Below are 26,039 nucleotides of genomic sequence, written 5' to 3'. Positions count from 1 at the left end.
GAACGTTCGTTTACAGCGTTTACAACCAGTAATTTGTGCTCCGAAAATGGGTTTCAATAGCGTTTTGAGTGGATTATGGACTGTTTTTGTGACACAACTTTGAAAGGTGTGTGTTAAAGCTGTTATAATCGGTCAGATCTGTGGTTCAAGCGTGAGAGAAAAACAGTATTGTAAGTCATGTTTCTTTTCATTCTGCTTAATGACGTGCCCCCAAAAAAGAGATTTAAAATAAACAAAACAATATGATGTCTTTTGACTGCATTCTTTAATAACTACATTACACAATACTTGTACTTTTACTTTCAGTACTTGAGTAGTAAATTTTGAAATAAACTACTTGCAATACTTAAGTACAAAAAATGTTGAATACTTTAGTACTTCCACTTAAGTATGGTGCTTAAAGAGCACTTTTACTTCTACTCAAGTCACTTTTTGATAAAGTACTTGTACTTTTACTTAAGTCTTGGTCTCTAGTACTTTATACATCTCTGATGCACTGTGACTACTTTTATATTGTTGATTAGCAGCTGGGCATTTCACTCTGTCTCACGCTGAAGCCTTGTCCGTGTCGACCAATCGCAGCAGGCTGTCATCGGTCCAATCAGTGCAGATTAGCTTCGCGCTGAGGACGGGTTTGGGAACAAATGAATCGCTGAACGATTCATATGAGAGTCGCTGGGATAATTAGGTAAAAATAAATGCAGATTATAAGACCATCAAAGTGTTTTATGACCTTGCATGCATATTAGACTGTTGTTGGAGACCCTTACAACCTAAATATGACCCTATTTCATGTATAATATGGGCTCTTTAAGACAATACTCAGTCGTAACAGTTTAAATAAAAGCCAGCCTTTTCTTAACTAGTTTGAAAAGTGTAATCAAATGTTTTAGCACGTTTGAATTATCTGTTTAGTTTGTCAAAAAAAATCTTCCAACTATCAAATATATATTTATTCAGATTTCAAAATATATTTTTATTATTTTAATCTGTTTTATGGGGCGGCGCGGTGGCGCAATGTGTAGCGCTGTCCCCTCGCAGCAAAAAAGTCGCTGGTACAAGCCTCGGCTGGGTCAGTTGGCATATTTGTGTGGAGTTTGTATGTTTTCCCTAAGTTTGTGTAGGTTTCATCCAGGTGTCCTGGTTTCCCCCACTAGTCCAAAGGCATGCTGTATAGGTGAATTGGGAAAGCTGAATTGTTCGTAGTGTATCTGTATAAGAGTGCATGGGTGTTTCCCAGTACTGGGTTGCAGCTGGAAGGGCATCCGGTGCGTAAAACATATGCTGGATGAGTTGGCAGTTCATTCCGCTGTGGTGACCCCTGATTAATAAAGGGACTAAGCCGAAAAAAAATGAATGAATTAATAAATAAATAATCTGTTTTAGCATGTTTGAAAAGGTTTAATGTGCACTGAGTTAAACAGACAAGTAAGCAGACATTTCAGCAACAACAGCAAACAACAATTATTTATTCCTTGTTGTATTCAGACTTTAATACTTATTAAGCACAGACAAATACTATAAAAATCCAGTTTTTGCAATGTCACACTACATGTGTTCTTCATAAAAAATTTCATTGTACATTTATTATAGATAAAAACAATATTATATCAATCACAATGTTGATAAGGATAATGAACATGATTGGAAATAAGATAATTCAACTCATTAATAACCATTAATAGCAGTCACACAGCATTTCTTATTAGCAGGAGTGTGGTGTGAATCTGAGGATGATTGTCAGTTTCTGCAAATGGAGAATTCAATACCAGATCTATGAATAAACTACTGAAATATGACAATACATGTAATTTGCAGTAGATGTTTCAGTGTCTTTAATTCTTCACCTGCGTACAGGAGGAGTGATTGATACCTGAATATAGAAATTATGTAAATATGTTATAAAAGTAACCGGTCAAATGATTTTCTTATTGCAGAGCTACATCTACAGAATAAATAAGACTCATTTTATAACCACACAAACTCTATGACGTTCTTCTGCTGACTGCAGTATTCGATTAATTATTATAAAACTGCTCACCTGAGATTCAGGAGCTTGTGGCTGGTTTGAAACTCCATGTTTTAGATTTTCATATTCACTTTTATACGCAACATTCTCATACGTTTGAGCTTCGCTGATCTTCTCCAGATTCATATTATTTTCTCTGGCATTCTGGGATTCGGTGATTTCTTCATAGTGCAAGTCCTACAACAGTTAGTTTTGGTTAAATTACAATATCAGATTGGATTAAAAAGTAGCTTGCTAATATTTAAATCACAAAACAAACCTGGCTATTGTGTGGTGTAATGGTAATCTAAAAGTAATCTGAAAATAACCAATGTTTGACAATATCTATAGTTTTGATTTTAATTTAACATATCTTTGAACAGTATTTTGAGAAAAACAATTGTCTGTTTGAGCTGACGGCAAAATACACTTATTTGCCCTCCTATAAAAACCATAAACTCTGTAATTACGTTTAAACATAAAGGACTTATAAGAGATAGACCAGAAATTATGATCTCATTTCACAACTCTCTCTCTCCGTGGGCTTCTGGAATTGTCAATCTGCTGTTAACAAGGCAGATTTTATTATCTCCATAGCCACTCATTCTGACTATAATCTCATTGCTCTAACTGAGACCTGGTTGAGACCGGAGGACACTGCTCCACATGCAGCTCTTTCTACTAATTTCTCTTTTTCCCACACTCCTCGTCAGACAGGGAGAGGGGGTGGGACTGGACTACTGATATCCAAAGAATGGAAATTCACTCAGAGACCGTCCCTGCCAAAAATACGAACAGTGCCACTGATACACTCTGCTCCACGCTAACATTATGTCTAGACAGACTATGCCCTCTTACATCCAGACCAACCCGAGCCAGTCCTCCTGCACCCTGGCTCTCTGATGTTCTCCGTGAGCATCGCTCAAAACTTCGGGCTGCTGAGAAAAGTTGGCGAAAAAATAAAAATCCTGAACAGCTCATAACATACCAAACTCTTCTGTCTTCTTTCTCGACTGAGGTTACTTCTGCAAAGCAGACATACTTCCGTTAGAAAGTCAACAGTGCCACCAATCCTCGCTTGCTTTTTAAAACATTTTCCTCCCTCCTCTATCCTCCTCCTCCACCCGCATCCTCCACACTCACTACTGATGACTTTGCTACATTCTTTTGCACCAAAACTGCAAAAATCAGTGCTCAATTTGCTGCACCTACAACAAACACGCAAGATACACCACCAACACCACACACACTCACCTCTTTCTCCCAGCTCTCTGAGTCTGAGGTGTCCAATCTCGTGCTATCAAGCCATGCAACCACCTGTCCGCTAGATCCCATTCCCTCTCATCTCCTGCAAGCCATTTCTCCTGCAGTCATACCAACACTGACTCACATAATTAACACATCTCTTGACTCTGGTCTATTCCCTACTTCATTTAAGCAGGCTATGGTAACCCCTCTGCTAAAGAAACCCAACCTGGATCAAACGCTACTTGAAAACTACCGACCGGTGTCCCTGCTTCCATTCATGGCCAAGATTTTGGAGAAAGTAGTGTTCAATCAAGTCCTAGACTTTCTTACTCAAAACAACCTCATGGACAACAAGCAATCTGGCTTTAAGAAAGGCCACTCAACTGAGACTGCCCTGCTCTCGGTCGTGGAGGATCTCAGACTGGCTAAAGCAGACTCTAAATCATCTGTCCTCATCTTGCTGGATTTATCAGCTGCTTTTGACACTGTAAACCACCAGATCCTGCTATCTACGCTTGAGTCACTGGGCGTCGCAGGCACTGTTATTCAATGGTTCAGTTCCTACCTCTCGGACAGGTCATTCAGGGTGTCGTGGAGGGGAGAGGTGTCCAACCTACAGCATCTAAACACTGGGGTACCTCAGGGCTCTGTGCTTGGGCCACTTCTCTTCTCTATCTACACGGCATCTTTAGGAACAGTCATCCAGAAACATGGTTTTTCCTACCACTGCTATGCTGATGACACCCAGCTATACCTCTCTTTTCACCCTGATGATCCCTCGGTTCCAGCTCGCATTTCAGCCTGCCTGTCAGACATTTCACTCTGGATGAAAGATCATCATCTCCAGCTTAACCTCATGAAAATGGAAATGCTTGAAGTTTCTGCCAACCCGACTCTTCACCATAACTTTTCAATCCAGATGGATGGAGCAACCATCACTGCATCCAAAATGGTAAAAAGCCTTGGAGTTACGATTGATGACCAACTGAACTTCTCTGACCACATTTCTAGAACTGCTCGATCTTGCAGATTCGCACTCTACAACATCAGAAAGGTCCGACCCTTCCTATCTGAACAAACTGCTCAACTCATTGTTCAAGCTCTTGTCCTCTCCAAACTGGACTATTGCAACTCTCTGCTAGCCGGGCTACCAGCTAGTTCTATCAAACCTCTTCAGCTGCTTCAGAACGCAGCAGCACGAGTGGTCTTTGATGAACCCAAAAGAGCACATGTCACTCCGCTACTCACCCGTTTGCACTGGCTGCCAGTTGCTGCCCGCATCAAATTCAAAGCTCTGATGTTTGCTCACAAAGTGACCTCTAGCTGTGCTCCTTCGTATCTGCTCTCACTTCTGCAGATATATGTGCCCTCCAGAAACTTGTGTTCTGTGAATGAACGTCGCCTCGTTGTTCCATCCCAAAGAGGGAAGAAATCACTTTCCCGAACTCTCACATTCAATCTGCCCAGTTGGTGGAATGAACTCCCTAACTGCATCAGAACAGCAGAGTCACTTGCTGTCTTTAAGAAACGACTAAAAACGCAACTGTATAGTCTCCACTTTCCTTCCTAATCTGCAACTGCCTCTCTGGCTATACCACTAACTGTGCTCTCTCTCTCTCTCTCTCTCTCAAAAAAAAAAAATAAAAAAATTTCTACTAATGTTTTGCTTCTTAGACTTTTACACACCTGAAACTTGTCTATAGCGCTTGTTCACTGCTGCTCTTATAGTTGTGTAAATTGCTTCCTTGTCCTCATTTGTAAGTTGCTTTGGATAAAAGCGTCTGCTAAATGACTAAATGTAAATGTAAATGTAAATGTAAAAATCAGCTCCTTTGAATTCCATGCAGTCACCATTATCCACCCCTTCTACATAAATGTGGTTGTCATCTACCGCCCACCGGGTACATTAGGTCACTTCTTAGATGAACTGGATGTTCTTCTCTCATCTTTTTCTGATTATGACACTCCCTTGTTGGTACTAGGTGACTTCAACATTCACATTGAAAGACCTCAAGCTGCTCACTTCCAGACTCTGCTTGCCTCTTTTGACCTCAAAAGAGCACCTACTTCTGCTACTCACAAATCAGGGAATCAGCTAGACCTTATTTACACTATAATTGCTTCGCTGATCAAACACTAGTAACTCCACTACAAACATCGGTTCATTTCCTTCTGTCTCTCAGCATCCACATTACTCCTGAGCCGCCACACACACTCCAACTCTAGTTGCCTTTCGCAGAAACCTTTGCTCTTTCTCACCCAATAGACCATCCACCATTGTTTCAGACTCTTTTCCTCCATCTTGCAAACTCTCTGCACTTGATATGAACAGTGCCACTGATACACTCTGCTCCACACTAGCATTATGTCTAAACAGACTATGTCCTCTTACATCCAGGCCAGCCCGTGCCAGTCCTCCTGCACCCTGGCTCTCTGATGTTCTCCGTGAGCATCGCTCAAAACTTTGGGCTGCAGAGAGAATTTGGCGAAAAACTAAAAATCCTGAACAGCTCATAACATACCAAACTCTTCTGTCCTCTTTCTCGGCTGAGGTTACTTCTGCAAAGCAGACATACTTCCGTCAGTAAGTCAGCAGTGCTACCAATCCTTGCTTACTTTTTAAAACATTTTCCTCCCTCCTCTGTCCTCCTTCTCCACCCGCATCTTCCACACTCACTACTGATGACTTTGCTACATTCTTTTGCACCAAAACTGCAAAAATCAGTGCTCAATTTGCGGCACCTACAACAAACACGCAAGATACAGCACCAACACCACACACACTCACCTCTTTTTCCCAGCTCTCTGAGTCTGAGGTGTCCAATCTCATGCTATCTAGCCATGCAACCACCTGTCCGCTTGATTCCATTCCCTCTCATCTCTTGCAAGCCATTTCTCCTGCAGTCATACCAACACTGACTCACATAATCAACACATCTATTGACTCTGGTTTATTCCCTACTTCATTTAAGCAGGCTAGGGTAACCCCACTGCTAAAGAAACCCAACCTGGATCAAACGCTACTTGAAAACTACCGACCGGTATCCCTGCTTCCATTCATGGCCAAGATTTTGGAGAAAGTAGTGTTCAATCAAGTCCTGGACTTTCTTACTCAAAACAACCTCATGGACAACAAGCAATCTGGCTTTAAGAAAGGCCACTCAACTGAGACTGCCCTGCTCTCTGTCGTGGAGGATCTCAGACTGGCTAAAGCAGACTCTAAATCATCTGTCCTCATCTTGCTGGATTTATCAGCTGCTTTTGACACTGTAAACCACCAGATCCTGCTATCTACGCTTGAGTCACTGGGCGTTGCAGGCACTGTTATTCAATGGTTCAGTTCTTACCTCTCGGACAGGTCATTCAGGGTGTCTTGGAGGGGAGAGGTGTCCAACCTACAGCATCTAAACACTGGGGTACCTCAGGGCTCTGTTCTTGGGCCACTTATCTTCTCCAACTACACGACATCTTTAGGACCAGTCATCCAGAAACATGGATTTTCTTACCACTGCTATACTGATGATACCCAGCTATACCTCTCTTTTCACCCTGATGATGCCTCGGTTCCAGCTCGCATCTCAGCCTGCCTGTCAGACATTTCACACTGGATGAAAGATCATCATCTTCAGCTTAACCTCGCGAAAACAGAAATGCTTGAAGTTTCTGCCAACCCGACTTTACACCATAACTTTTCAATCCAGATGGATGGGGCAACCATTACTGCATCCAAAATGGTAAAAAGCCTTGGAGTAACGATTGATGACCAACTAAACTTCTCTGACCACATTTCTAGAACTGCTCGATCTTGCAGATTCGCACACTATAACATCAGAAAGGTCCGACCCTTCCTATCTGAACATGCAGCTCAACTCATTGTTCAAGCTCTTGTTCTCTCCAAACTGGATTATTGCAATTCTCTACTAGCCGGGCTTCCAGCTAACTCTATCAAACCTCTTCAGCTGCTTCAGAATGCAGCAGCACAAGTGGTCTTTGATGAACCCAAAAGAGCACATGTCACTCCGCTACTCACCCGTTTGCACTGGCTGCCAGTTGCTGCTCGCATCAAATTCAAAGCTCTGATGTTTGCTCACAAAGCGACCTCTGGCTTTGCTCCTTATCTGCTCTCACTTCTGCAGATTTATGTGCCCTCCAGAAACTTGCGTTCTGTGAATGAACGTCGCCTCGTGGTTCCATCCCTAAGAGGGAAGAAATCACTTTCCCGAACTCTCGCATTCAATCTGCCCAGTTGGTGGAGTAAACTCCCTAACTGCATCAGAACGGCAGAGTCACTTGCTGTCTTCAAGAAACGACTAAAAACTCAACTGTTTAGTCTCCACTTTCCTTCCTAATCTATAATTGCCTCTCTGGCTATACCACTAACTGTACTCTCTCAAAAAAAAAAAAAATTACTAATGCTTTGCTTCTTAGACTTTACACACTTGAAACTTGTCTATAGCACTTACTCACTGTTGCTCTTATAGTTGTGTAAATTGATTCCTTGTCCTCATTTGTAAGTCGCTTTGGATAAAAGCGTCTGCTAAATGACTAAATGTAAATGTAAAACTTTATTGTGTTGAGAAAAAACAAAACAAATTGCAAAGTCACTCACAGGCTCCTGTCCTCTTTGTGCTGCTGTTTAAAGAAAGCAAAAGAGTTTGAGTTTAATAAAGACAGAAATTTGACTGAATTAACTTAAAAAATGAACTGATCATTTGAAATCTATTATGGGATGGTCATTATGAAAGATTATGGCTGCAGACCAACATGAACATGCACTCTCAGACACATGTGCTTAAAACGCCTACACTGTAAAAATATGTCCGTGATTTTAACAGTAAAAGCCTGTACAATCTACAGTGAAAACCTGTTAAATGATTAACAGCTCATTTCTGTACAAAATACGGAAAATAACTGTAACAGATCTAACCTTTGTTTTCGAGAAACTAACCAGATTGTCTGAAATCTCACCATACACCCTCATTCACTAGTCCCTAAATTAGTTAAGTCTACTAGACAGAGTGATTGTCCACAAATAACTGAATGATGAACACCTGCTGTTAACAAGCACAATCACTGAAGGAAAGAACAAGAAATAAAACCACAGACACTGTCTCACACCAAACCAACTGAATTAAAACAGAGGATTAAACAACTCCATTAAATAACAGCATTAGCAGCTTCACTGATTACAGTTTATCTTCAATTCTCTCATTTCTGCAAGAATATTTGATAATTAACAGAGGTTTATATTTTTATTGAAAATATTTTATTTGACCTCACCATCATGGAGATCAGAGGCTGCTTTAGTTGACCTCTTGAACCTTTATTATCAAAGATTCTGTGGCTTTTTTAACTGTGTTTTTGAAACTCATCAGTTATAGCAAAAGAGACAATGAGAAACTATATTGTGAGAATGTACTTCATCAATACAGATGTAATTACTAGTACCTTATATATTGAGTCATAGGATATAGTTGTATTTGATATTGTTTGGGATATTTAACAGCTTTCCATGGTGGTTAAACAAACTATTATCAAGGAGTTAATAAGAAATTTAATACGTTTTGTACACAAAATCCCCATATGCATGATAAGACACACAGACATCAAGAATCAGCATATGAACGTCAATCACGGTTGCTAAAAAAAAGCTGTTTCATTCATGCATGCTGCAATGCATGCTGGGTGCCAGCATAGTACAAAAATCCCAGCATGCATTGCAGCCTGAATATATTATGCAGCTTAAAGATCTTTTTTTTTTTTCTTCAGCTTAAAGTTCTCTTACAATCTCTTTCTTTTCCTTTATTGTATGTTGTTTTGGGGAGGTAATATTTCAGTAGTGGTTTGTGTTGTTCTTGGGTTGATTTAGATTTTTTTGTTTGACACCATTACTGAGATTCAAAAACTAATTGTCGATGTCTATGCATCAAACATCCTCGTTTGAAATTAAGCAATACAACCTGTTAAAATCATTGGCTGCTGTTGATTAAGTGGTTTTAATTACATTTGGTATCTGTTTCTCACTTTCATTTAACAAGTTATTCAGTAAGTGCACAAACAGATAAGGGTTGCTTCAATATCATAGTTAACTTAATTGGAATAATTATTGCTTTTTCATGGCTTTTCATACTATGCTAAAAGTGAGACTAACACAATGATTAGCATCCAAAACAGAAACTAGCATCAAATCAAATAGTTGAAGAGTCCAACTGAAGCAGACTCTGTCCTCCATCATGGTGACTTCAAATGAACAACAACAATTTCATTAAGAGCTTTTGTTCATGTGACAGAAATTAAGTCAAAGTTCATTAATAAGTGAATCTCCTGATGTTTGTGGAGTTGTTAAATGATCTTCTGCTGAGATCTTGAGAAATTATATTTTTATTATGTAATTTGTTTTATTTTTATTATTTATTGTTTTATTTAGAGTTTTTTTTTTTTCATTTAATTTCATCTTCGGTTTTGGCTGTAATTTGTGTTTTTCTTTCCTTCAGTGATTCTGCTTGTTAACAGTTGTTCATCCATAAAGGTGCGGTCACACTTGACTTTTCTTCCCATAGACTTCCATTCATACGCACGCGAATGCATCAGACCGGAAACGCGGGGTCATGCGTCAAGCTTCGCATGTTGCTGCGGTGCAAAGTTCAAGCTTGGTGAACTCTAACCTGCGAAATCGCATCACTTGGCTGCGTGAGACCAATCGAGGATCAAAACAGGGCCTCTCTGGACAGAAATTTAAAACATGGAGCGATCGCTCTCTTTTTTAATGTCTAATAAGCTTGTTTAATCCCGCCCCTTTTCGCAGCGCAGCACGACAGAATTTCGCACACACAAAGCCCGGTGTGACCGTAGCTTTCTTCTCAATCCTCCTTTAATTAGACACTTAATTATCTCATTAACTTCATCAAGGTCTGAAGCTACGTCACAGCAGAGTTTGTGTGTGCGAAATTCTATCGTGCGGCGCAATCCTCAATTGGTCTCACGCAGTCAAGTGATGAGATTTCGCAGCTCAGAGTTCACCAAGCTTGAACTTTGCACCGCAGCGAACTGTGAAACTTAACGCATGAAGCTACGGTCACACTGGGCTTTGTGTGTGTGAAATTCTGTCGTACGGCGCTGCGAAAAGGGGTGGGATTAAACAAGATAATTAGACATTTAAAAAAGCCAACGATTGCTCAATATTTTAAAGGGCACATAGTTTACCTCTTTTTTATGATTTAATATTAATATTATGGTTCTTCTGAGTGTGCCAGTTTAGGTTCAGTTTAAAACACAATTCAGATTTTTTTATTATAATGTGTTAAAAAGTGTCATGTTGCGGGCGTGTCCACAGTTAGCTGATTTAAGCTGCGGTCACACTTGACTTTTCTTCCCATAGACTTCCATTCATACGCACGCGAATGCGTAAGACCGGAAACGTGGGGTCATGCGTCGTGTTTCGCATGTTGCTGCGGTGCAAAGTTCAAGCTTGGTGAACTCTGACCTGCGAAATCGCATCACTTGACTGCGTGAGACCAATCGAGGATCAAAACACAACCTCTCTGGACAGAAATTTAAAACATGGAGCAATCGCTCGCTTTTTTAAATGTCTAAAGGTGCGGTCACACTTGACTTTTCCTCCCATAGACTTCCATTCATACGCACGCGAATGCGTCAGACCGGAAATGCGGGGTCATGCGTCGGGTTTCGCAGGTTGCTGCGGTGCAAAGTTCAAGCTTGGTGAACTCTAACCTGCGAAATCGCATCATTTGACTGCGTGAGACCAATCGAGGATCAAAACACGACCTCTCTGCACAGAAATTTAAAACATGGAGCAATCGCTCGCTTTTTTAATGTCTAATCATCTTGTTTAATCCCGCCCCTTTTCGCAGCGCCGCACGACAGAATTTCGCACACACAAAGCCCAGTGTGACCGTAGCTTTATCATCTTGTTAAATCCCGCCCCTTTTCGCAGCGCCGTACGACAGAATTTCGCACACACAAACCCCAGTGTGACCGTAGCTTTATGGGTGTCTTGCTTCACATGTAAATTAGTTTCGGCTTCCCACCAACGTAACAAGGGGTGCGGGGCCATGAGCTCACCCGCTCTGCGTTTGCAACAGAGTCTGACAGGCAGACTCAGAGGAGAAGGAGTGAGAGGATCACCATTCAGTCGTACATGTACGACTCTGACACAGACCAAGCAGAGAGTACAAAATCATTTGTGTCTTTGTACAGTTTTACAGTCAACTGTGGGCTAGTTTCAAGTGCCGAGCTTGTACACAGAAACTAATAACCACGCACACTGAATTAACTTTGACTGAGGCACCGGATTTGCCGCTCGAAGCCGCGACACGGCTTACCAGACACTCTCTGTGGCGCACCAGAAACATGAAGTGTCCCGAATTGTCGCGCCACGCATTTTTGAGTTCTAAACATAGGTTTCTGCAGCGGTCCGCGGCGCCCAGCCGTCGACTTGGGTGTACCATGATAGAAACCGATGTTTAGAATTCTAAAACGTATGCTAGTTAAGATCACAGGGAGCTTCTGGGATCGCGAGAAATCCAAACGACTGAAGTATAAGGTAGACTCAATGAGAAGTACACATGTTTGCAAACCTACCTAAAGATACAACCAATAATTCCGATTAGAGCGATAATGTGGAGAATATTACTCTTGTGTTGAGCCCAATGAGCCTTGCATCTAAAAATAAAGCTAGGGTGTTCCTTTAGTGATATTGCTTCGACTCACGCTGAAAATGGCGGACGTGAATCAACAAACTGAGGATATGATGACGCGCCTGTCAATCAATATTGGTGGGCGGGGGGACAGCTCTAGTACGTAAAGTTGCGGTCGATTTGAAAACAGCTCCAATTGGTCAACCCTTATGTTGTTAAATAAAAAAAAAAAAGCACTGGGTGTGCTTATATCACCCCAATATGACAGTCTATACACCATACATGCACATATGTCTGTCCAAACAGCTTGAAAAGTAGATTTTTTACCATAGGTGCCCTTTAAATTTCTGTCCAGAGAGGTCGTGTTTTAATCCTCAATTGGTCTCACGCAGTCAAGTGATGCGATTTCGCAGGTCAGAGTTCACCAAGCTTGAACTTTGCACCGCACCAACTTGCGAAACTTAATGCATGACCCCGCGTTTCCCATTCGCGTGCATATGAATGGAAGTCTGTGGGAAGAAAAGTCAAGTGTGACCGTAGCTTAAAACAGGACCTCTCTAAAATTTAAAGCTACGGTCACACTGGGCTTTGTGTGTGCGAAATTCTGCATGTTTGTGTAGCGAATGCATAAAGTTCAAAATATCCACACAAACACTACATAAATGCAAAGTTGAGAAGTGACCTTAAAAAAATTATAAATAGTTTACCATAGAGAAATGTATATTTCCCTATGTAATTGGTCTGTAAATATTTGGGTTCAGGAGGACCCTAAGGAACCCTTTTTCCTGAGCTGCTCTATAGGGTTAATAGCAAAAATAATAATAGTAATAATAATTGTAATAATAATAATAATAATAATAGCCTCACAGCAAAAAGGTCGCTGGTTTGAGCACCGACTGGGTTAGTTTGCATTTCTGTGTGGAGTTTGCATGTTCGTGTGGGTTTCCTCTGGGTACTCCGATTTCCCCCACAGTCCAAAGACATGTGCTATAGGTGAATTGGATACGTGAAATTGTCCGTAGTGTATGTGTGTGAATGAGAGTGTATGAGTATTTCCCAGTGATAGGTTGCGGCTGGAAGGGCATCCGCTGCGTAAAACATATGCTGGATAAGTTGGCGGTTCATTCTGCTGTGGCGACCCCAGATTAATAAAGGGACTAAATCGAAAGGAAAATGAATGAATGAATAATAATAATCATACATTCATTTTATATAGCACATTTAGAAGTTACTTTCTCAACAAATAAGCAAGCATTAAAGACACAACAATGATAAAAAATAAAAACAGAGGAGCTTCAAGCAAAAATGTTTTAAGTAAAGATTTAAAAATAGCAAGAGACAGCTGAGAGATAATGCCACAGTTCAGGAGCATAATGAGAAAAAGCTCTGTCATCTCTGGATTGCAGACGATTGCAGACAAGTAGAAGACCACACTGAGAAGACATCTGGTAGGGGTGTATTAAATGATCTGCCAGATATTGTGGTGCAAGTTTATGCAAGGTCTTATATTCATTTATTCATTTTCTTAGTCCCTTTACTAATCTGGGGTCGCCGCAGCGGAATGAACTGCCAATTTATCTAGCATATGTTTTACACAGCAGATGCCCTTCCAGCCGCAACCCATCACTGGGAAGCACCCATACACTTCCATTCACACACATACACTACGGCCAATTTAGCTTAACCAATTCACCTGTATCGCATGTCTTTAGACTTGTGGGTGAAACCCACACTAACATGGGAAAAACATGAGAACTCCACACAGAAATGCCAACTGACCCAGCCAAGGCTTGAACCAGTGACGTTCTTGCTGTAAGGCGAGAGCACTACCCACCACAGCACCATGCTGCCCGAGGTCTTATAAGTTAGCAATTTTTTTTTTCATTTATGCAATATTTCACAAGCAGCCAATGTTTGATTAGGTTTGATGCAAAACTGCATGACCGCAACTCCCTAGAGGAGAACTTGGCAATCCCTGTTTTAATTAGATCAAACTCTTGTTGATTTTATGAACAACAATAAACATACCTCCACTTGCTTGTCCTTTCTGTTGAAGTCTTTGGTCTGGGCTTTAAAGACAAAAATATTTAGTTATCACTACCACATACTATCTTGCAAAAAGACAGCTTTTACAAATTGTTTTCATTAGTTGTTCTGTTTTTACACATGAAAAATAAATAAATAAGAACACATTTTTAGAAGAGTAACTGTAAATGGACACAGTTCAGAAACAGATAATACAAACTGGAGTTTCAGGATTATAAAATATCTATTCAAACACATTAAATCTAGATTATGAATATCTAAATATCAGCATTCAAGCTAATGTGTTAAAACTTTGCTGAATTTAACTTAATCACATTTTGTTGGTTTTTGTTAAGTAGACAATAAGACCACAGATGCCCCCAACTGCCACTAAAACTCCAATGACAATCCCAGCTATTGCTCCTGCTGACAGTCCTCCTCCTAAACCAGCTTCACCACTCTCTGTGACAAGTATACGAGACAAAAGATCATGTAATGTATACAATATAAACTGCAGTGATGTTTACCTTTAGTTTTATTTAAATTTTAGTTGAGTTTAGTTTAGTTAGCTGTAACTGTTTACCTTGAACTAGTAAAGCATGTCTTTGAGATTCACGTCTGTTTGTGACTCTATTAAAGGCTGTACAGATGTATTCTCCACTGTTTGTGAAGTCGGTCTTATCAATGGTCAATGTGTCTTTGGTCACACCAGTGTCTGACCCATTAAACGTCCAGCTGAATGAAGCAGAAGGTTCAGAATTTGCAGAGCAAGACAGAAATGCTTGAACCCCTAAATCCACCACATCTTGACCCTTAATATAAACACCATCTGGTCCATCTACAACACAGACAGGAGACTCACTGTTAGGGGAACAAACTGAGAGCTGAAGAATGTCTAGATTTGATCAGATCTGAAATTTAAATGTTTCAGACTCACAGTTGATGATCAGGGTGAGTTTTGCCGTCTCAGAGCTGACAGGGTTACTGTATGTACACTGATATTCTCCAGCGTCTGATCTCTGCACTGGACTGAAGGACACTGATCTGTTATCAGATGAGAAGATGATTCTGCTGCTAGAAGACAGAGGACTGTTATCTTTCATCCACTGTACAGAGGTGACGTTGCCGTTTCCCTCAGAGGTGATGTTAGCAGATGATTCATCCTCAATTAATGTTTCAGTTTCATGTGGACCACTGACTGTGATGTAACTAATTTTTTCTGTGTTGGCAAAAGATAAAGAACCAAGACATTGGATCAAATCTTTAGTTTTGGCCAACTGTTGGCGCTTGGCTGAATTGCAGATCGGAGTCATCTTATGTGAGCTAAGGGAAATCTGGTTGTATCCACAGGACTTTTCTTTGATCTTCAGCATCCCTTGCTACAATGATGTAGGCTATAACACACTTGCTCTCTAGCAGTTTTTTTGAGTTTATTGGTATTCAGATACTGTACAGTCATTTCATTATTTAATGTTTTAGTTTTGTATTTGCATTTAATATTTAAGGACAGACTGTATAATCATAAATTAAATGGCTTGATTAAAAATATATTCAGCTGTTGGATTAGTCAGAAGTTAATGGAAAGTAACTCTTTTGATATAAATAAATTAGCTCTTTTTTATTCCTGTTGCCATCAGTGCTGAAAACCAGTGCTTAAGCATGCAAATGCAGGATGTGTTCTTTGACTAGACTGCCAAGTGTTGAATGCAATAGTTTTAAATATTGATCAGCTCATTATCATCAGATAATCACCTACATAGAATTAAGTACAAGTTTCAGTCAGTATTTGCAAAAAACATACCGAACACCTGTAGTGAAGTTTCTTCTCTAAGTTGGTCTCCATTACTAGAAATCACAGTCAGAATGTATGATCCAGCATCCTCCAGTTTCAGGCTCCAGAGCTCCAGAGCAAGAGTGTTTTTGTCAAATGTGGCTTTGTCTTTATATGCTGGGACAATTAAGGCTGTATCAGGGTTTCCAGACAATATAAAAGTTGCTCCAAATTGCCAGGTAATTGCAATAATCTCTGATGGTAGGTTATTAGGTGTGAACTTCACACTTTCTCCTACTGCTCCATTACTCAGCTCAGGAAACTGAAGATCTTGACCAAAACTTTCACCTGTGGAGAAAAATCGATATTTATCTATTTATTTATTTGCTAAAATGCAAACTTACATTTGTTTTTAACTGTGTAGTTTAAATATAGAGAGAAATAGAAATAATACAAATTCAAAAGATACTTCAGAATTCTAATATATTTTCAGATCTCCAAAAAATGCATTTATAGTCCGTTTATTAATCTGGGGTCGCCACAGTGGAATGAACCGTCAATTCATCCAGCATGTGTTTTACACAGCGGGTGCCCTTCCAGCTGCAACCCATCACTGGGAAACACCCATACACTCTTATTCTCACACACACACTTATACATTACGGTGGATTTTTTAGCATACCCAATTCACCTGTACCACATGTTTTTGGACTTGCGGGGGAAACCGGAGCACCTGGAGGAAACCCACACGAACACGATCCACGCAGAAACGCCTACTGACCTAGCCGAGGCTCGAACCAGTGACCTTCTTGTTGTGAGACGAACGTGCCCACTGTGCCACAGTGCAGCCCGTTAAAGTATCTACTATTCATCAAGTACACACACAAATAAAAACAAAAAAAACTAAATATAGTTTACTCAATAGTTAATTTAGTTGCAGGCATTTTTTATTATTATTGACAAGCCGAAACATGAAAGACATTTAGTTCCTGTACAGAGTTTTAAGAGATTAAAGAGATTAATTTAAGACATCCTCTGCTGAGACTGAAGGTGTTTTATGTTCATTTTATGTAATGCTTTAACTGACATCACTGTTTGTGTTTATTGTTTCTCTTTCCTTCAATGATTGTGATTATAATCAGCAGTGTTCAGTGTCTGAATTCACTCATTTGTGCTTATTAGGTGAACTATATTAGTGAACTAATGTACATAATAGTGAATGAGGGTACAAAGTGTGATTTCAAACATAGACTTCAAATGTTGACTGAGCTCTGTTAATTCACAGTGTGCTGCTGTTGGCTACTTTCTTGCAACAAGAATATTACCCAGAATGCCCTGTTTTAACCTTGATTAAAGACCCCAGGTAAAGACTCACTCTTCACTGCCATGGTGACTTTTTTTTTCAATATAAGATTTAAAACTTTCATTTCTCAATAACTGTGACTGAGGTCTTAGATAGACATCTGATAGAAATGAAGTCAAACAGGTTAGTTATAAGTGAAGCTGCTGATGCTGTTTGTAGAGATTTTTAATAATTCTCTGTTGAGATTCTGAGAGATTTAATGTTTCCATTGATTTCATCAAAGACTGTGTCTGTTCTATAAAAGACATCATAACTTTCATTCTGAACCAAAAGGGGACATTATTTAAACTTCTTAACATTCAAAAGAAATGTCTAAAAGATGTCATTTGGACACAATTCTAATTAGTTGGTGTGCTCTTGGATATGTTTAGGTCTTGTACATCACCTTTTTAGGGCGACGCAGTGGCGCAGTGCTGTTGCCTCACAGCAAGAAGGTCACTAGTTTGAGCCTCGGCTGGGTCAGTTGGCATTTCTGTGGGGAGTTTGCATGTTCTCCCCGCGTTCACGTGGGTTTCCCCTCACAAGTCCAAAAACATGCGGTACAGGTGAATTGGGTAAGCTAAAAAATTGTCTGTATTGTATGTGAGTGAATGAGAGTGTATGAGTGTTTCCCAGTGATGGGTTGCAGCTGGAAGGGCATCAGCTGTGTAAAACATGTGCTGGATAAGTTGGCGGTTCATTCTGCTGTGGCTACCCCAGATTAATAAAGAAACTAAGCCGAAAAGAAAATGAATTAATAAATGAACATCACCTTTTTAAAATGTATTTGTTAAACTGCATTGACAATCTACAGTACATTTTAAAATAATGAGTAAAGATGACCTGACTGGACTTCCCAAGTCATTGCCGTATACCACAAAACGTCATAATGATGAGGCTTCCTTGAAGAAAAGTGACCCTCTAATGTAAGGATATGGTGAAATATACATTTGAGTTATGTTTGGTTTACAGTTTGTTATGCACTTGTTTGTTGATGCACTTTACTTGTATTTTGCACTTGGTGTGCAGACTATTTTACCGATTAGGTTATTTTTCAGTGTCATTTTATACCTTTCCTAGTTGTCAACTAGCACCAGTCTGTACCTGCTAAAACCAAAAACCTCATCTGTGTCTGCTCAGTCCAAACAATAGTTGTCTGTTTTTCTGTTCATTTGTGTGGAACGCTGTTTTGTTAATTGTGGATTCATATTTTCAGACATTTGAAATTTATAAAGATATATAGAATTATATTATTCTTTCACTGTACAACCCAATAATTGAAGGTAACTCAAACCATTTGTGTTCGAATCCTAATGAGTACTGTGAACTTAATCCATTTGAGTTCACAAAATAATTTGAGCACAGTAAAACCCACTAAATGAAGAGAACTCAAACCAATTGAGTACTATAAAAAGTCGTTAAGGCAACTGTTGGGAAAAAGGAATATATATATATTTTTTTATAATTTTTTCTTTTCATTAAACAATTATTTGTATTGGTCATTTAAAAGGTCAAATATTAACTGAAGTTTTTCTCGAGTCTGATATGTTTTGCTTATTCATTTATTTTCTACCACTTTTCCGGGACCGGGTCACGGGGGCAATAGTCTTAGGAGAGAACCCCAGACTTCCCTCTCCCCAGACACTTCCACCAGCTACTCCGGGGGGATTCCAAGGCATTCCTAGGCCAGCCGAGAGACAGTGTCCCTCCAGCATGTCCTGCGTCTTACCCGAGGCCTCCTCCCAGAGGGACATGCCTGGTACACCTCCCTAGGTAGGCTTCCAGGAGGCATCCAAAACAGATGTCCGAGCTACCTCAGCTGACTTTTCTCTATGTGGAGGAGCAGCGGTTTTACTCCGAGCTGTCAGAGCTCCTCACCCTATCCATAAGGGTGCACCCTGCCACCCTGCGAAACTCATTTCGGCCGCTTGTATCTAAGATCTTGTCCTTTCAGTCATGACCCAAAGCTCATGACCATAGGTAAGAGTAGGAGCGTAGATTGACCGGTAAATCGAAAGCTTTGCCTTTCGACTCAGCTCTTTCTTTACGACAACAGACCGGTACATCGACCGCATTGCTAATGCCGCTGCACCAATCTGCCTGTCAAGCTCACGTTTTATCCTCCCCTGACTTGTGAACAAAACCCCAAGATACTTGAACTCCTCCACCTGGGGTAAGGACTTTCCTCCAACCTGGAGATGGCAACCTGGAGATGCCACCTTTTTCTGGTGGAGCACCATGGTCTCGGACTTGGAGGTGCTGATTTTCATCTCAACAAGTCTGACTTATTGCCGGCAATGTGAACTAAACTCCTACTCGGTTCATACAGGGACGAGATGGCCCTTAACGGAGCGCCTCTGATCCCATAGTCCCAGAGCACCTTTCACAGAATGCCACGAGCGACATGGTCAAATGCCTTCTCCAAGTCCACAAAACACATGTGGACTGGTTGAGTATTACTGAGTGTAAGCTGGTCCAGTGTACCACAGCCTGGACAAAAACAGCATTGTTCTTCCTGGATCCTAGGTTCAACCATCGGCCAAATCGTCTCTAGTACCCTGGCAATGTTTTGCATATTAATGAAGCATTTTTTTTTTTGCAAAAGTAAATACTGGTCCAAAAGTAACTTCAGCTCTGTAGAAACTTCCTGTCAGCAGAAAGGTGTTAAAACTGAACACAGAAAGTATTATGCTTTTAATGCTGTGTAGAGAATTCGTAGAAAAAGAGTATGTATGGATGGGTGGAGCCAATGGAGGACTGGACAATGATTGACAAGTGACGAATTCCACTAAACTCCACCTGTTAATATCAGTTGCCTATATAAGTTGAAGTCAGGAAATGAAAACTGTTGCACACCTCCTTAATGTAACTTTTGCATTGCATTGAGGATAACAGAATTCTGTGAATTGATTTATTCATTTGCATCCAATATGTTGTTACGATTTTTGACATTGAAGAAAAACCTCTCCTGACCTCTTTTTATTGAATCTAAATAAAAACTAATCTATATGTGTAATGTGAACTTACTCCATTTAAGTTGAAGTAATGAGCTAATTAAGTAAGTAAGTGTTGATTGAGCATTAATGATGAAGACCTGCTGTTTGCAAGCAGAATTACTGAAGAGAAACACAAAACCAGGGCTTAAAAACAAAACAAAAAAAAAATAATCCAATCGGTTCGCTCCGAGCAGAATTGATGTTTTTCCGGTTCTGTTATTGCGTTCCTTAATAAACAAAATATTCCGAAAACGGTTTTAAAAACAGTTAAGAATGTTATTTTATAACAAAGTATTGCAGGGCTCTAGAGTGCCCTGATTTCTTAATGGTGCAACTAAAAATTCTATTCGAAGGGTTAAATTAAATGAATTTTCGATAAGTATCATTAAAGAAATATTTATAATATGAACTTGCTTTTGGTTATATCTATACCGGCTTTGCGCACCTACGTGCGCTCTCACTCACCGGCAGCATTTGATTGACACTCTGCTTAAAGGCACTACACACACAGCCCTACTCCTTGGTATCGAGCGCAGGCCCGGCGCTACATTTAGATATTGAATAATATGAAATAGCAATTAAATTATGACCATTTTTAGATTAAAAGCTAGGCCTATAGTCCAGAGATCTGGTCCCCGCATCAGGTCAGGTGCGCCTGTAAATAGCCTTTAAAACGTGTAGGAATGAAAATTATCATATGCATTTGTTTATATTGAAAAACATGTCCTTCACCAAAGAAGGTCCATACTGACTCCAAAGGCAGATACTGATCAGATCAGGGCCTGGTGTGTGGACTTTGGATGTTTCACATGTTGATTGGTCAGTTTGAATATCTCAGTATTTGGGCTTTAGTCACATGGTCAAGAAAGATACAAAATAGGTGGTAAAACGCTGCTCTGCCTCTTTTCCTGGCCTTTCTTTTCCTGGTCTGCTTCTCTCCTCCTCTGGAGTCTATCTTCTCTGACTCTACTGCAATCAGGCTAACTTCTGGGCCTGCTCTCTTTGTCTCTCTCTCTCCCTCCCCGTCTCTCCTTCTACCTCTGGTAACTTTAATTTTACATTTAAGCTGGTTACAATTTATATCATATGTTTTACCATTTCATATTTGATAATTTTATACAGTTATTTTGTAATTAATTCAGTTGTAACCATAGAGAATTATTGTCATTATAGAATTTCATTTTCAAGTATTTGTGAATTACTTTTGATTTAACATTAACATTTAATTGTTCCATATTGCAATACAATACAATCACATAATATCAACGCTCTCTCACATTTATAGCTAATAATACTGCCCTTATTTCCGTTTTTGGTATAAGATTGCAGAAGAATGGTTTGACTAGAATGTACAGTTTTTTACCATCATGAACTTTTTAGTCATTTGGCAGAACTACAGTTCGAACTGCTGTGGTTTAAAACCCATTCTTACAAACGCGCACACGGCGGGGCACTCACAAAATATGTAATTTAGGCTATACTGCTATTTGCACATGTAAAATTAATAATAATAAAATATGTTAATAATAATAATGGGTCGCCACAGCGGACGGATCCGCCAACTTATCCAGCATATGTTTTACGCAGCGGATGCCCTTTCAGCTGCAACCCATCCAACTCATCTCTGGGAAACATCCATACACACTCATTCACTATGAACAATTTAGCTTACCCAATTCACCTGTACCACATGTCTTTGGACTGTGGGGGAAACCGGAGCACCCGGCGGAAACCCACGCGAGCGTTGGGAGTACGGGCAAACTCCACACAGAAACGCCAACTGACCCAGCTGAGCCTCAAACCAGCGACCTTCTTGCGGTGAGGCTACAGCACTACCCACTGCGCCACCCGTTTCTCTTAAAGAGCCCATATTATGGGTTTTTGAAAATGCCCTTCCATATAGTGTGTAACACAGCTCTAAGTGAAGTGAAATATCCAGCTAAGGCTTAAATCTGTAAGTGTACAGTGTTTAAAACTATTGATTCATCTATAAAAGAGTCGACTCATAGTGCTTCAAACGAGTCATCTTGATAACGAGTCATTAGGTGTTTCATGATGACGCGGCTAGGAAACACAAGTAGTTGCACGCGCAAGCCCGGGAGATTTGAAACCTGCGGCCCCGCCCACTAACAGAAAAAAAGTCACACACACACAGACACACAGACAGACACCGGTCGAATGAAGTCACGCTGTGCAGATGGATATTATTGACAGTTCACCCAAAGATTAAACCTTAGCAATATAGCCTAGCCTTGAGCAGATCGAGAGCCTCTGGAAACTACCTGCTTACAAAGAAGACTTCATCGGTTTGTTAAAGGAAGGATCAGTAAAGACTGTCAGAACATGGATCAGTGCATCATGAATCAGTTTCTTTCAGAAAAGAGCAAGTAGACTGCTAGGAGATCTCCTCGCCAGTTCTTGGACTTTTTGCTTGATAAAATAGTTAGTCGTCAGTATTTTCTAGTCCATCGTCTGTATTTACATTCACCCACTGGCAGCCAAAATCCACTATGAAGCGTGTGTGCACTGTGACTACTTTTATATTGTTGATTAGCTGCTGGGCATTTCACTCTGTCTCGCCCTGAAGCCTGTCAGTGTCGTCGACCAATCGCAGCAGGCTGTCATCGGTCCAATCAGCGCAAATTAGCTTCGCGCTGAGGAGGGGTTTGGGAACAAATGAATCGCTGAACGATTCATATGGGAGTCACTGGAATAATTAGGTAAAAATAAATGCAGATTATAAGACCATCAAAGTGTTGTTTGACCTTGCATGCATATTAAACTGTTGTTGGAGACCCTTACAACCTAAATATGACCCTATTTCATGTATAATATGGGCTCTTTAATATATCATATAATTATACACATTAAATATTATTGAACATTCAAAGAAAAACTAACATGAGAAATGAAGTCAAGGAGCCCTGGAAAAGTGTTCTCATCAATGGTGATGTCTAACAAGACCATTTCCAGTGAATCTTGCTAAGGTCTTTTGTAGACGTCTGACAGAAATAAAGTCAAGCAGGTAATAGGTGAATCTGTTGATACTGTTTGTGGGGTTGTTTATTGATCCTCTGCTAAATTTTTAAAAGACTGAATGTGTTTTATTTCTTTTAAGGCTGCAACTGAAGTCAGCTGTAGTTTTGTATTTCTCTTCAGTGATTCTGCTTGCTAACAGCAGGTGTTCATCATTAATACTCAATCAACTTTTACTTAATCACTTAATTAACTCATTCACAATCTCAAAACTCTTTTCAAATGAGTAGAATTTACTTTCAGTACATTTTGAGTTAACTGCACTCATTTGATTTGATAAATTTGACTGTTGGGTTTTACAGGGTTGTAATATTTTGTACAGAAGGAATATTTCTTGCACAATAGAAAATGTTTTTAATGATTATAGTATTGTGCCAATACATTACTAATAAACGCTTATGCACTTTGTACCTTGACTAAGTGTCCAGTAGTTTGGGCTGCAAACTAAGGTTGTGCAGCACTGATAGAATTTGGAATTTGTGCAATTTGTGTTTGACAACTTTACATTTTGTAGCGTAATTAGTTGCTTGAGGCCTTTTGGTAATTTCAGTTTTCATACAGTAGACATCCATCTTCTCATCAGTGTAACATGTCTCTCTGTCAATGTGTGTGAAGACTTTGTGTACTCTTGGGGATTTTTAATGCTTCCTCTGCAGGTTGAACGAAAAATGTGCACTAAAAATACAGATACAGCACTAAACAATTACAATTTTCAAAACTTCTTATTAACATACAATTCCTGTGAAATACCACTCCATTACAATAACTTGAGTATTTGTAACTAATTACTTTACACCACTGTAAATAATTTATTTGAACCAATGATTATGCATGTGAAAATGATCATTGTATAAATGCACAAGCTAATGTTTTGTACTTTGGACACACTAAGTGTTTGACTTTTCTGAATGTTGGTTTTAAAGTTTTGAGCAATTAAATAAAGTTTTGTAATTAAGGATAATGTTTTGGGGTCTGCAGATGTTTAGGAAAAATGCTGAATTTATTTGACTGAAATGTACAATAAAACAGTAATTTGGTGAATTAGAACACAGCAAAATCCTCAGAGTAAAATTTACTCAGCTGCAGAGTTAAAGTTAATGAGACAATGATGGGGTTATTATTTGCAGTTAATATACAGAAACGCAGAAGAGAAACACAAAACTACAATTAGTATTTTTGCCACACTCTACAAAATTCCATATAGTGATATAATTAAGAATTAACTAAATATTTTTTTACAACAATAAAAAAACAAAAAACATTTTTTTTGTTTTAAGCTGTCACCATTGAGGAGAACAGTAGTTGCTTTACTTGGACTCTGACCCGATTGTTAACGTTAGTTCCTTTTTTCTTGACAAATTTTGTATAAAGAGAGCAAATGTGCTCTGGATAATTGATTTTGTTGGGTTTTAGGCAATGGTCAGATCAGGAAAATTGGTTTTGATCTAATAAGTTTAAATAATGTTGTATCACAAAAGGAGCACTGCATCTGGAACTCAGCAATACTTTTATCAAATCATAAAGCACATTGAACATCTGAAACACTCTAAACACACAGGCATAAAGAATCAGCGTATGCTTCTCAACTATGGTGAGTTGGGTTTTTTTTCCCCCCTTACAGTGCATGCGGGGAACTATGGATGAATGTTGTATGATTCTCTAAGCATACGCTGCAGCCAAAAAAAAAAAAAAAAAAACTCTAACCACTGCAGAGATAGATACGTGGATTGTTTGTCTGTGTCTCTAAAGTAATTCAGATGCTGAATGTGTTTTAAAGAAATTATAAAATCATAGCTGAAGTCCATTCTCTTGAAAACACTTAATTTTTTTAAATATAATTTACAAAGTCAAGTATAGTCTCTTATTCAGTGACTATTATCAAGAGTAGGAATCAATACGGTATCAACCAACCTAATCATATTTGCTTTCTTTAAACTTGTTATAGCAAGCAAAGACACATGAATGATAGGGGTGGGGGAGTTTCTGCTTATTAACAACAGGTTTTCATCATCAGTGCTCAATCATCACTTAATCCCATCATTGTCTCATTAACTTTAACTCTGCTGTTGAGTAAATTTTACTCAATTTAGAGCGGGACCAATTATTCTCTGAATTGAGTAAATTTTGCTCTGAGGATTTTGCTGTAGAATTTTAAACATAAAACTACACTTATGTTCAAATCAACTGAAAAATAATATTCAATTTTTTTTAATTTAACCATTTTATAGAGAAATTCAATACATAACATTATTAAATAAATAAAAAGACTCACCAAAACATGCTACCATCCACAGAGTACAGTATAAACCATGAGGAACCATCATGATCGAGTCTGAAGCTCAATTCATTCCAAATCTTTCAGGTACAGTAAATGATAAATAGCTGATACAGAATGAGGACAGAAAGATTACTGCGCCATCTAGTGCTGATGTGAACATGAGAACAGCATGGAAGCACTACCTACTACCAGGGATGGGCAAAAATACATTAAAAAGTACATTAAAAATACATTAAAAAGCAGCCACAACTAGTATCACAATAAATACTGTATTTAATTTTTTTTTAAATACTCCAAATTACTTTTTAAGAAAGCAATACATTTCTTGGCAAACCTTCCACCAGGCCTATTCAATTAATCCCTTCACTGACCTGAGTTGTGGCCTAATGTTTAGAGAGTTGGTGTACCCAAACCTTTTTGGTAACCCAAAGGTCCCAGTCCTAGCAGGACCTGAAGATGAGGGGAGTGAATGAGCTGCACTCTCTCCATCTTTGGTACCCCTCAGCAAGGTATCAAACCCTTAAAGGGCACCTAGGTTAGCCTTTTTTTCAGATTTAATAGAAGTGTTTTGCGTCTCCAGAAAGTGTGTGTAAAGTTTCAGCTCAAAACACCCATCAGATTTTTTATTATACCTTTTATTAAATTCCTATTTATACATTTTTTCACTGGGTGGCGGTT

The 26,039-nt window shown here is 39.3% G+C and overlaps 1 protein-coding gene across 1 annotated transcript; it reads right to left on the bottom strand.

Moving 5' to 3' along the window:
- Positions 1-1,939: 1,939 nt before the first annotated feature.
- LOC130243107 (carcinoembryonic antigen-related cell adhesion molecule 1-like) lies at positions 1,940-25,437 on the bottom strand. The gene is made up of 9 exons (XM_056475164.1): positions 25,356-25,437; positions 15,740-16,057; positions 14,876-15,157; positions 14,522-14,776; positions 14,274-14,400; positions 13,942-13,982; positions 7,866-7,888; positions 2,042-2,206; positions 1,940-1,945 (listed from the first exon to the last, which is right to left on the bottom strand). The coding sequence occupies exons 1-9, from the start codon at positions 25,405-25,407 to the stop codon at positions 1,940-1,942; spliced, it is 1,269 nt and encodes a 422-aa protein (XP_056331139.1). The 5' UTR covers positions 25,408-25,437.
- Positions 25,438-26,039: the final 602 nt, after the last annotated feature.

This window comes from Danio aesculapii, chromosome 16, assembly GCF_903798145.1.
Source record: "Danio aesculapii chromosome 16, fDanAes4.1, whole genome shotgun sequence".
NCBI classification, from domain to species: Eukaryota; Metazoa; Chordata; class Actinopteri; order Cypriniformes; family Danionidae; genus Danio; species Danio aesculapii.
Note: the sequence above shows the minus strand (reverse complement) of the source record. Positions and strands in the feature narration are given on the sequence as shown.